This window comes from Sciurus vulgaris (genome assembly GCF_902686455.1).
Source record: "Sciurus vulgaris genome assembly, chromosome: 11".
NCBI classification, from domain to species: Eukaryota; Metazoa; Chordata; class Mammalia; order Rodentia; family Sciuridae; genus Sciurus; species Sciurus vulgaris.
In genome coordinates, this window is record NC_136472.1 from 108985060 (window position 1) to 108998529 (window position 13470).

The window sequence follows — 13470 nt, forward strand, 5'->3', positions numbered from 1 at the left end:
GTCAGTTATCCTAGGTACCCTTGAGGGATTGGTTTCAGGATACCCTGAAAATACCAAAATTTATGGATGTTCATCTCTTTATATAAAATGACATATAACATTTGCATATAATCTATGCACATCTTCCCATATACAGTCATATGTTTTTTAACAATAGGGATTAAAAGAAATGGATTGTTAGGCCATTTGGTCATTGTGTGACTATCATAAAGTTACAGTTCACACAAATGTCATAGAATTTACATTAAAAGGCAACTATGATGTGATTAGGTGAACACTGTTGTATATGCAGTTCATCATCAACTGAAATTTTCTGAATATTCCTGACCCTCAGTTAGTCAAATCTGAAGATGTAGAATCCAGGTGCAGAGGGCCAGCTGGACTTGTGTGCTTCTCTTTCTCAGATCCACACTCTATTGTAATATTTTTTTTCTTTTCTTCTGCCAATACTGTACTGCTTTATTTCCTATAGCTCTATAGTATGTTAAAATAGATAATGTTCCTTCTCTTTTTCCAATTTTTCTTGACTATTCTTTCATATTTTTCTTCAACATGAACTTGAGAATCAGTTTAATCGTCTAAATATTTCTTATTGGAGGACTTCAATTTAAACATGTTGTGATAGCTAAGTGCTCCTATTTCTCCGTTTCATGAAATACCACAAATATGAGGATAATGCAGGAAAAAAGTATAGACACATCCAGATAATAGGAACTGGAAAAGAGTCAATAGTAGAATAGAAGTTTCAGAACAGCTTTGAAAATGGAAAACAGATGATGAAGCAGTGACTAATTTGGTAGAGCAAAAGAAGATACAGCCTCATTGCTTAAAGAAGCAACGGTAAGATGTGGACAACATTTCCCCAGACATGGGCTAGGGTGGGGCACAGGAGACTCCGAAGTTAAAGGCAGCACAATAGGTAGAGGTATGGAGCTGCAAATGTATTGTAAGTTTCCTCTGCTCCAAGCTCAGAAGTAAATGGAAAAGCAGAGATTTGAGAAGCCCAAATAAAGACTGTGAGGAACTCCAGGAGACAGAGGGTGGTTCACATCTGATTTGAGGAGGAAGGAGCAGCTCCCAGCAGAATATGGACAGGCACCACACTCCACCACAGTGCCTGGAGTGGGTGGTGACCCTCCTTGGCCCCTATAGGCTAGAATGACAGCAGCTCTAGAGGGGACCACAGAATGAGTGGGAGAAGCACCAAGGAAGCAACTGCTAAACAGCAGGAGACAGCAGGTGTAGGAGACCAGCAAGCCCGGAGAGTTCTTTCCTCCCCTAAGAACAGGATTTAGAGCTCTGAAGAATAAAATACAGTGTCACCCCCTGTACAATAGAAGAAAGGGAAATGTCAAAGGAAAAATAACCCCCGAATTTCCAGGATTAGGAAAGATGAAAGACCTCAGACTGAAAGGGCCCAAGGAGTAAGATAAATATAATAAAACACATTATATAAAAAATTAGCAACACAAAGAAAAAGACAAAATTGTACAAGCTGCTAAAGAAAGAGAGACAATCACTCATAAAGGAATAAGAATCTGATTGACATGCAGCTTCTGTTCAACAGCGACAATAGAAGCAAAAAGACAGGTGCATAATATTTTCAAAGTGCTGAAGAACTTCAAACCTCAAATCTATATTCAGAAAAAAATTAAATAAGAGGATGCCATAAAAGTAATTGCAGGCATAAAAAAGGCCTAGTTAACACACAAAACTCTCTTTGAAAACACTCGAGAGAATACTCTGGTTGGAAGAGAAATAAATTCATGATGCTACTATGAGCTATAAAGGAAATGAGTGTGGATTCATAACATAGAAAAGTTAATTTAAGTACTGTATAAAAGAGGAGGGAAGAAGGAAGGAGAGAAAAGGAGGAATGGGCAAGGACAGAGAGTATGCAAAGCACTCAGAACCATCTGGAAATAAAACCTGCGTGCCCCCAGTATGACGAATAATGGGCAGCGGGTGAAAAACAGTCAGCTCCAAAGAGAGCTGGGGTAGGTGAGAGTAGACTTCTTTTGTTATAGAGAAATACATAGGAGCAGTGGCACATGTCTGTATCCCAGTGACTTAGACGTTCAAGGCAGGAGGATGGCAACTTTGGGGCCAGCCTTGGCAACTTGGCAAGACCCTGTTTCAAAAAGGGCTGAAGATGTATCTTCAGTGCTAAAGTGCCCCTGGGTTCAATCCCCAGCAGCACACACACAAAAGATATTTATATCTATCTAGATAGATAGAGCTACATCAATAAATATATGTGGTATAGATCAATCTATATCTATACACATACATATACATACACATACATACAATACTGATTGGGAATTAGTGAGAAATAATAAACACAAATATGATTGCTAGAATTCATTTTAACTACCAAGAGCATAGAGAATAAAATTCAAAATGTTCACATCTTCTGAAGAAATCCTATCCAAAGAAATATTAAAAAGAAGAGAGAACAGTAAAATATGTTAAGTATAAATTAGAAATGAGATGGCTGAAATAAATCCTAATATAGAATTAATTACATTATTTGTGTTATGAATTGAATTGTGTCCCTCCAAAAAAAAATGTACTGAATTTCTAACCCCTAATATCTTAGATTGTAACCTTGCTTGGAATAGGGTAGTTGCAGATGTCATTAAGAGGAAGTCATGAGGCTGGGGTTGTATAGCTCAGTGGTAGAGCACTTACCTGGCATGCCCAAGGCCCTGGGATTGATCCCCAGCACCACGAAGAAGAAGTAGGAAGAAGGAGCAGGAGGAAGAGAAGAAGGAGGAGGGGAGAGAAATACAATTTGTAATCAGATAAAACTCACTAATCAAAAGATAGACACTCTATCTGTTATTGTTTAAAGTAATATCTGGTAATATGTTTTGAACAAGAGATGACAGAGAAGTCACAAGTAAGATGACAGAAAAAATATTTGAGGCAATTTTGAGAGAAATAAAACCAGGGAACAAATTTCATATCAAGCAATATTGAATTTAAGGCAAAAGGCAATCATACAGATAGATGTAACAATATGACTATATATAGAAATAACAATATGAATATATATGCACATTAAAACATAGCTTCACAATACAAAATGCAACGACTAACAGCAGTAGAGAAACACATAGCAACTACATTTAGAGCCTTTTTTGTAACCATCCAAGAAATTGATAGAGCAAGCAGGCAAAATAGAAGCAATGATGAAGAAGATCCAAATGGTCTGGTTCATTAAAAAGTAGATATTATAAGAGAACTTTCCAATTATCAGTTAATAAGAGGAGAAAACATTTTTGAGCATACTTATAACATTCAAAAATCAGCATTTATCAGATCACAATGAGAAATTCAATACTTTAATAAATTGCCATGATCATTATACATTTTATATCTTAATACAAAGGAACAAAATTGGAAATTATTAATAAAATAGCATTAAATCTTTGTAAACTGCAATGTGAATAACATAATGCTAATAATTCTTGGGTTAATAAGAAAAACTAATGGAAATAATAAAATACTTAGAAATTAATGATAATAATGAAAAAGCCATGCCAGATATCTAGAAAGACAGCAGAACCAACCCCGAGAATGAAAGATTGGTTTTGAATACATTTACCAGAAAAAAATGAACTATCAAAAGCAAATGAGCTAAGGTTTCAACTGAAGATGTTAGAGAAAGAAAAATAGACCAAACACATAAAAATAAGAATTCAATACAAGAATGATTACAACAGGGTTGTAGCTCACTGGTAGAGCACTTGCCTAGCATATGTGAGGCACTGGGTTTGATTCTCAGCACCACATACAAATCAATAAATAAATAAATATCCATCGACAACTAAAAATGTTTTTTTAAAAAAATAAAAGAATGATTACAACAGCAGCAGCAACTGCAAAATAGATGAAAGTAATCAAACCCAAAATTGACCTTCAAAAAGATTGTGATGATGTACCAACCTCTAGCAGAAGCTGATTAAGTATAAAAAGATGCAAAAATATAAAATTCAGAGTAAAAGAAAGAAAAATCTTGAAGACAGTCATAAAAGAGTGTTTTGTATAACTATTCACTAATAAAATTAAAATCAAGACCAAATTGATACATTGATAGAAAAATATAAAACTGGCCCAACCAAAATGTGAATAAGCCAACAACAAAGAAATTGAAATTGTTAATTACGCCAACAGAAAAGACACATCTTCCCCAACTCTAAGGGGGAAAAAATGTCCTAGGCTGGGTGGATTTACAAATGATATTTCAAAAAACAAGGTACTCCAGTCTGGAAAATGTGTCCCAGAAAGCGGAAAAAAGATAAAAACTACACAAGTCATTCTATTCAATTATTATAGATTAATTCCAAAACCTAACAAGAATAAGATAAGAAAATAATATGATTTTTTACTTACAGATCCTAAAATCTTAAATAAAGTATAATTCAAGTGAATTCAATAGCATATAAAAAGTATAAATCTGGATTAAGTGAGGTTTATTCCTTTAATGACATAAAGTCATTCCACAACAGAAGTCTATTAACATAATCCATAGGGAGAAAACAATTCAAATAATTTCTCAATCCAGAAAATCATTTAATAGAAATTTCATGTACATCAGTGATAAAACCCCTCACTAAAATAGGAATAGAAAGCAATTAATTTCCTTAATTTAGTAAACTATCTGTACTCAAAATACATAGCAAACATATTCAGTGGAGAAGACCAGAAATAACACAAAGACCACAAACAATGTTGACTATCCAACTTCTGGATATCCCAGCTAATGCTATCTAAAACAGAATAACAACAATCAGAGGATTTAGGTTGAAAGGAAAGTGACAAAACTTTCATAGTTTTCAAAGTATGCACTCTTGAATGACAAACTAAGACTAATGAGAGTTCGGCGGGAGGGCTAAATGCAAGATCCATCTACAAAAAAATCAGCAAAATTTCTACAGTCTTGCAAACACTAAATAAATGGAAAATAAGACATTATTCACAATAGCAACAAAATCTGTAACATAAGAAATTAATAAGTGATGCACATGCTTCCAATGACAAAAGTTTAAAACTTATTGAAGTTCTTTTTTTATGAACCCAAACTCCAACCTATATTCTGATAATCGGTTTTTTGATCAAAAAAAAAAAAAAATAGAGAAAATCCCAAAGTACAAAAATTTTTCTGATGCTTTTCATTATCACAGAACACATCACTTACAGTATGTACAGAAAGGACATGATGGGTGGAAGGAGAGGAATTCAAACTGGGAAAGGCTGGTTGGTCATTTCACGTCTTTTATTTTATCTTTCTCCTTTATAGTCAGACTATCATCATGAGTTTTCTGAAGAGAGTAACAAAATCTAAGAAGAGATCAACACAGTACCAGATATAATCCTACTGCCATTTTCAGCCTTTTCAATAATGAGTTGAATATCAAAAAGGACTAAGCCACACATGACCACCAGACCCTATGCAGGTTTGCCTGGAAAAGCCAAATGGATCCAAAGAAAAGGTTCCCCAGGGAAGACAAAATCATTAGGCTTATGGCTGACATCAAGAAACCTCCCAGAAAGAGATAGCTCCAGCGCTTGGCCTAAAGTGCACTCAGGGGGAAGCAGGTGAAGATCATAGCTGTGCCCATGAAGGCCTGGGAAGGATGCTGGGATTGACAGCAATGCACAGCAGAGCAGGGCCCAGGCCAACTCCTACAAGAAAAGCAGATCTGACCAGAAGTCCCAGTCTTTTCTGCTCAGTTTCACAGCTTCAAGATGTTTCCATCAGACAAATCATTAACCCCAGGGAACCCAAGGCGGAGGAGAGCAGACCAACCTGAATGAAATGAGTGACCACATGGACACAGGCCCCACAATCACCAGAAACTTACAAAGGGAAAAATTGGCATAAACCTTCTTAAAGTGCTACTGTCTTGAGGGGGTTATACGTGAAAATTTTTAAAGTGCATCAAAGTCAATCTTCTGATCAAATCTGTTCATGGTTCTGGAGTCTGTGTGACAGCCACCACTCTTCTGAATCTGCTTCTCTGGCGCCTACCAACTCTTCTAACCTCGGTGTGCTCTCTAAAACTTATTGAACTTTTAAAAGTTTGTCTAAAAGACATAAAGAAGGTAGAAAATGTAGAGCTCTCATTTTTCCAGAATTAATCTATAAAATCAATGCAATCCCAAACAAAATACTATCTGAACTTTTTGAGAAACTTGACAAAATAATTCTACATTATGTTTGGTAAACTAAGGATGTCAACTTGCAATAGGAACAGCCAATATCCAACAACAAAATAAAATATAAAAATTCCAAAAACAAGTCAGAGACTGGGGTTGAGGCTCAGTGGTAGAATGCTTGCCCAGCATGTGTGAGGCACTGGGTTTTATTCTCAGCACCACATAAAAATAAAAAATAAAGGTCCGTTGACAACTAAATATATATATATATATATATATATATATATTTAAAATATATATATATTTTAAAAAAACAAGTCAACTGACTTACAGGATAATAACTATTATACATGACTAGAGGACATTAAAGAAAACCTGAATATAGAGACATAGCAACATACCATTTTCCCAAATACCATAGTTCAGTGTTGCAAAGAAGTCAATTCTCCCATGTAAATCTATAAATTCAGTGCTATTCAAATTCAATTGGTGCCATTTGTGGACACACACACAGACACATACATGTACATGTATTTATTCAATACAAGAGTCTTTATTTCCAAGTATATTGAGAGAATAAAGAAGAAAAAATGTTCTTGCTTACTCTCTCATCTTAGCCCAATCTGTGCACATCCCTTTCTGTTTTGGGAGAGAAGGGATCAAAAAACAAACGAAAACATGCCCAAGGCTGACGAGAGGGGTAAAATCTCAGTATGCATCTCTTCTCTAGCAAAAGAAATCTACCACCTACAAAAATGTCCCAAAGATACCAAGGGGGGTCCTGTGAGTACCTTATAACCATCAGTGAATAGATAGACTTCTGCCACCTCATGGTAGTCTGCTCTAAGAACAGAGTAAAGGTGACAAGTGGAACAGTGGCTCCGCTTGGCTTACTCAGAAAGGCAGGAACAGACTCCTCTTTCCAGATGGCTAGGGACCCAGACTCCCCTGCATTCCCCATAACACCTCAGAGCAGAGAATCTCTGCACTGCAAGGACCCACACTGTGCTGAAGTACTCCTCCCAGGAAGAGAAAAAAACCTTTCCATCCCTCAGCAAAATCAGGAAGAGGGGCACACTCCCATTCATTGTACCAGTCAGCACCCTAGCTCCCTCTTACACTTCTTGGTCTTTCCTTTTCACATCCTTTCCACACTCGTTCTCTCATTCAACAAATTCTACTAGAATTTTCCTACTTACTGAGCACTAGGTCTCTGAGGAAAACATCCTAATTTAGGTACTAATCCAAAGGATGCAACATGCTTCTTCTCCAAAAAGGTTTGTGTTCTAAGAGAGCTCAAAGAGAAGGCAATGCTTAACCCAAAGATGGTCATCTTTCTAAGAAAGATATTTCAGATATTTATTATTATATATTGATAAAAAAAACTTAACCCAACAAAAATCTTTACGTTATTCCTCAAATCAACAATTTAAAAATTTTTTAAATTTTAAAAAAAGCTTCCTAAGAACATTTTCTCATTTAACCATGAAGTACAATGATTGTCACAGTAGGACTTGTCAGAAGATCTATAGGATAGAAAAAAGAATAATATGAGAACTTCTAATACCTCAGAACTATTTCATTTTATGAATCATTTATTTTCTGTATGAACTTTATAACACATACATTGGTATAAATGTACTTGTGTAGAATTTATAAATAAATACATAAAAACTGGGGTGGTACTTAAAAATGTTTTACTAATAAGAAAGCATGATGGAAATTTAAAAGATGCTAGCATCAATAGACAAACAGATATCAGGAACAAACCGTCCAGTGTGTGATGCCTTAAGTCAGTCTTGGTAGCTACAGTCTTGGCAGGTACCTGAGATATCAGGGTCTGTGTCCCCAGACCACAGTCCAGCTCAGTTTATCTCTGGGTCATTTCATTCCAGTCCATAGCCCAAAGGAAATTCTAGTAGAACAATAGAGGGAAATAAGGGAGTCAGAAACAGAGATTGGAGGGAGAATTGGCTTTTCCAGGTCACCGGCACATTCATGGGCAATATCCCAGCATCTAAAAATAGAAGAACCATCTGCAGTTTGCCTCCTGGAGCTTGGATAAGCCCCAAGACAAGCCCTGGCACACTGGTGGCCATGATGACAGCATGGGCCTCCTCAGATGACCTCATCAGATGTTGACCAGGAGACAAAGCAGAAATGCTTTCACAGCCAGGGTCCTCATGGTAAAACAAGAGAACCAGGATTAAGCAGGGACTTTGGCTGTTTAACCAGAGAGCTGACTCTTCCTCCTAGGTTCACAGATTGGCAGCAGTGTGTGAAAGGAAAGGAGAGGGCTAGGGAGGAATTCAAAGGGAATCTCTATTATCAAGTGTGGCTGCAGGACCAAGTGACTGCTCAATGTCCTTTTTTATTTATCTATGAATTTTCCTTGGGACTCTCCGGGCCTGAAACATAGTGGGATTTAAAAATGCCACATGAGAGAAAGAAAATGAGGGTTTATCAGTGCAAGTTCTTGAACTGGACTATATGGTGAGCTTGATTTCCAGTTGGTATCTTCACCTGGAAACAGTTATTCAGGAACAAAGGGAAGGTCCCGACTGAATCCTGGGAACATCTTTGGGCTGGATTTTTGTGAAAATCCACTAGGAAAGGAGAGAAATGAAACTTCCCTCTCCCTCCCTTTCTTAGGGAAAGAGGGTGAAGAACTGGAAAGTTCAGAAGTAACAGGAAAGGGCTCTTCCCCACACTGAAGAAAAATGATAGAATTCAAAGTGCCCAAAGAGGGGCAGGGTCTCCTAAGTAGGACTTCCTCTTCCTCTGTTCCTTCCTGTTTCCCATCTCCAAACTTTCTAGTCTCCACTCCTTCATTCTTTCTAGATGTGCCCTTCACTTTTATTTTGCCCATTTCCCAAGGGCTTTTGAAAATAGACATTTACATGAATTTTTGTTCTTAATCACTTAGATAAACAGCCCATCTTTTCTCATCCCCTCCTTCCATTTGTTCTCCAAGAAAAGGAATGAAGCTGACCTGTGGTGGATAATTCCTGCTACTCCAAATGCATAGAAATGAAGTAAAAAAGTAAAAGCAAAATATATACATATATATGTACATAATCAATTTCAATAAGTATTTGCATTGAGCAAAAACAAAACAAAACTTTAAAAAGTTGTGAGTCAGCTTTTCATCATTGTAACCAATACATCCAACAAGAACAAATTACAGAAAAGACTGAATTTGGCCCACAGATTCAAAGATATCACTCTATGGTCAGCTGGTTCCATTGCTGTTGGCCTGAGGTAAGGCGGAATATCATGGCAGAAGAGCATGATGGAGGAAAACTGCTCAGCTCATAGTTGCTAGAACAGGTTAGGGCGTGAAAGGGAGTTGAAGGGGCTTAGGAGAAGATAAATCCTTCCAGGGCACATCCCCAGTGACCTACTTCCTCCCACTAGGTCCCACCTCCCAGTAGTCCATTCAGGTATCAATGGATTCATCCATCAAATGAATTAATCCATTGATGAAGTCAGAACCCAAATAATCCAATCCTTGCCCAAAAGACCCACCTCTGAACCTTGCTGCCTTAGGGATCATGCTTCCAACACATGAGTTTTGGGGGACATTCCAGATCCAAACCATAACAAGAATGACCTTCAATGGAACTTCTTGTTGGGGTCTAGGCCCAGAAGCTGAAAGGGGCAGCTGAGGGACCTCAGCTCCTAGGGAAACAGGAATGAAAAATAAGGTACTGAAGCCAGGAGTTTCTACCACCCTATGCCTCTCTTAGGTGGAAAAAAAAAGAGGTTAGAAAATACTACTGACAAATGCTAAGAAAATACTACTTACAAATCTCTGTAAACTGAAGCCTGAAGATGTGGGAGGCCAGAGGCAGCTTATACCAGACCCCGAGATCTGTGACAATCCACCATCACCTCAAGGGAGATCTCTGAGTAACCATTATTATAAAACCAGATTCCGAAATAGGTATCAAGTAGGTTGGGAGGAGTTAAATGCAAACCACTAGGGAAGAAGGGATGGGAGGAGAGAAGAATCATAACACAAAAGAAATTAAGCTTTTCACTCAGTTTTTCTTCACAGGAAATGTGCACATTTTTTGATAGTTTTCTGTGTTGGTACTATCAATGAAATTTTTTTCTAATTATAATTCTGATTGGTTACTGTTTGGGGAAGGAATGCCATTGTCTTTATATGTTGATCTGGTATCCAGGGAACATGATAAATTTTTTGTTAATTCTCATGCCTTGTATATTCTCTTGAATGCTTTTTTTTTTTTTTTTTTTTGTAAACACATGGGATACGTGTTGTTTCTGTGTTTGTACATGGAGTAAAGGCGTACCATTGTGTAATCATAAATTTACATAGGTTAATGTTATTTTTCCCTTCCCCCCACCCCTCCCACCCCTCTTTTCCCTCTGTACACTCCTTCCTTCCTCCATTCTTGACACCCTCCCTAACCCTAACCCTAACCCTAACCCTAACCCCTACCACACCCAATTATGTGTCATCATCCGCTTATCAGCAAGAACATTCGTCCTTTGGTCTTTTGAGATTAGCATGATATTCTCCAATTTCATCCATTTGCCTGCAAATGCCATAATTTTATCATTCTTTATGGCTGAGTAATATTCCATTGTATATATATATACCACAATTTCTTTATCCATCAATTGAAGGACATCTAGGTTGGTTCCACAATCTGGCTATTGTGAATTGAGCAGCTATGAACATTGATGTGGCTGTATATCTGTAGTATGCTGATTTTAAGTCCTTGGGGTATAGGCCAAGGAGTGGGATAGCTGGCTCAAATGGTGGGTCCATTCCAAGCCTTCTGAGGAATCTCCATACTGCTTTCCAGAGTGGCTGCACTAATTTGCAACCCCACCAGCAATGTATGAGTGTACCTTTTTCCCCACATCCTCACCAACACCTATTGTTGCTTGTGTTCTTGATGATCACCATTCTAATTGGAGTGAGATGGAATCTTAGGGTAGTTTTGATTTGCATTTCTCTTATTACTAGAGATGTTGAACTTTTTTTCATGTATCTTGATTGCTTGTACATCTTCTTCTGTGAAGTGTCTGTTCATTTCCTTAGCCCATTTGTTGATTGGGTTATTTGTATTCTTGGTGTAGACTTTTTTGAGTTCTTTATACATTCTGGAAATTAGCGCTCTATCTGAAGTATGAGTGGCAAAGATATTCTCCCACTCTGTAGACTCTCTCTTCACATTACTGATAGTTTCCTTTGCTGAGAGAAAGCTGATTAGTTTGAATCTATCCCAGTGGTTGATTCTAGCTTTTATTTCTTATGCTATGGGAGTCCTGTGAAGGAAGTCTGATCCTAAGCCAACAAGTTGAAGATTTGGACCTACTTTTTCTTCTATAAGATGAAAGGTCTCTAATCTGATTCCGAGGTCCTTGATCCATTTTGAGTTGAGTTTTGTGCAGGGTAGGGGTTTAATTTCATTCTATTGCATATGGATTTCCAGTTTTCCCAGCACCATTTGTTGAAGAGGCTATCTTTTCTCCATTGCATATTTTTGGCCCCTTTGTCTACTATGAGAAAATTGTATTTATTTGGGTTTGTGTCTGTGTCCTCTGTTCTGTACCATTGATCTACCTGTCTATTTGGTACCAATACCATGCCGTTTCTGTTACTATTGCTTTGTAGTAGAGTTGAAGATCTGGTATTGCGATACCCCCTGTTTCGTTTTTCCTGCTAAGTATTGCTTTAGCTATTCTGGGTTTTTTATTCTTCCAGATGAACTTCATAATTGCTTGCTCTATTTCTGTAAGGTACATCATTGGGATTTTAATTGGAATTGCATTGAATCTGTATAGCACTTTTGGTAGTATGGCCATTTTGACAATATTAATTCTGCCTATCCAAGAAGATGGGAGATCTTTCCATCTTCTAAGGTGTTCTTTAATTTCTTTCTTTAGTGTTCTGTAGTTCTCATTGTAGAGGTCTTTCACCTCTTTTGTGAGATTGATTCCCAAGTATTTTATTTTTTTCGATGCTATTGTGAATGGGGTAGTTTTCCTAATTTCTCTTTCTGAAGATTCATCACTTATGTATAAAAATGTGTTCGATTTATGAGCATTGATCTTGTAACCTGCTACTTTACTGAATTCACTTATGAGTTCTAAGAGTTTTCTGGTGGAATTTCCAGGTTCCTCTAAATATATAATCATGTCATCAGCGAACAGGGATAGTTTGAGTTCTTCTTTTCCTATTCGTATCCCATGGTATGATATCCCATAGTTTAATTTCTTTGGTTTGTCTAATTGTTCTGGCTAAGAGTTTCAAGGATGATATTGAATAGAAGTGGTGAAAGAGGGCATTCTTGCCTTGTTCCACTTTTTAGGGGGAATGCTTTCAGTTTTTCACCATTTAAAATGATATTGATCATGGGCTTAGCATAGATGGCTTTTGTTAAGGAATGATCCCACTACCCCTATTTTTTCTAGTGTTTTGAGCATGAAGGGATGCTGTATTTTATCGAATGCTTTTTCTGCATCTATTGAAATAATCATGTGATTCTTAATTTTAAGTCTGTCGATATGGTAAATGACATTTATTGATTTCCTGATGTTGAACCAACCTTGCATCCCTGGGATAAAACCCACTTGATCGTGGTGCACTATCTTTTTAATATATTTTTGTATGTGATTTGCTAAAATTTTGTTGATAATTTTTGCGTCGATGTTCATTAAGGATATTGGTCTGAAATTTTCTTTCCTCGGTGTGTCTCTGTCTGGTTTAGGTATCAGGGTGATATTGGCTTCATAGAATGAGTTTGGGAGGGTTCCCTCCTCTTCTATTTTATGGAATACTTTGAGAAGTATTGGAATGAGCTCTTCTTTAAAGGTTTTGTAGAACTCGGCTGAGAACCCATCTGGTCTCGGACTTTTCTTTGTTGGTAGGCTTTTGATGACTTCTATTTCAGTACTTGAAATTGGTCTATTTAAATTGTGTATGTCCTCCTCGTTCAGTTTAGGCAATTCATATGTCTCTAGAAACCTGTTGATGTCTTCGAAATTTTCTATTTTGTTGGAGTATAGATTTTCAAAATAGCTTCTAATTATGTTTTGTATTTCAATCGTGTCTGTTGTGATATTTCCTTGTTCATTCTGAATTTTAGTGATTTGGGTTTTCTCTCATCTTCTCTTTGTTAGTGTGGCTAAAGGTTTATCAATTTTGTTTATTTTTTCAAAGAATCAACTATTTATTTTGTCAATTTTTTGTATTGTTTCTTTTGTTTCAATTTCGTTGATTTCAGCTCTGAGTTTAACTATTTCCTGTCTTCTACTACTTTT

The 13470-nt window shown here is 36.9% G+C and overlaps 1 protein-coding gene and 1 pseudogene across 2 annotated transcripts in view; both read right to left on the reverse strand.

Annotated features, from left to right (window-relative positions):
• Positions 1-5270: 5270 nt before the first annotated feature.
• LOC306639528 (bax inhibitor 1-like) lies at positions 5271-6006 on the reverse strand (annotated as a pseudogene). Its single transcript has one exon. The product of its transcript is annotated as a bax inhibitor 1-like (transcript).
• Positions 6007-7907: 1901 nt separating this feature from the next.
• The window catches only part of TMPRSS5 (transmembrane serine protease 5), a 93241-nt gene continuing 87678 nt past the window's right edge, over positions 7908-13470 (reverse strand). Inside the window, exon 13 of the mRNA XM_079102736.1 lies at positions 7908-8083. Coding sequence (XP_078958862.1) covers positions 8039-8083 — 45 coding nt within the window. The 3' untranslated portion in view covers positions 7908-8038. The remainder of the gene's footprint in view (positions 8084-13470) is intronic.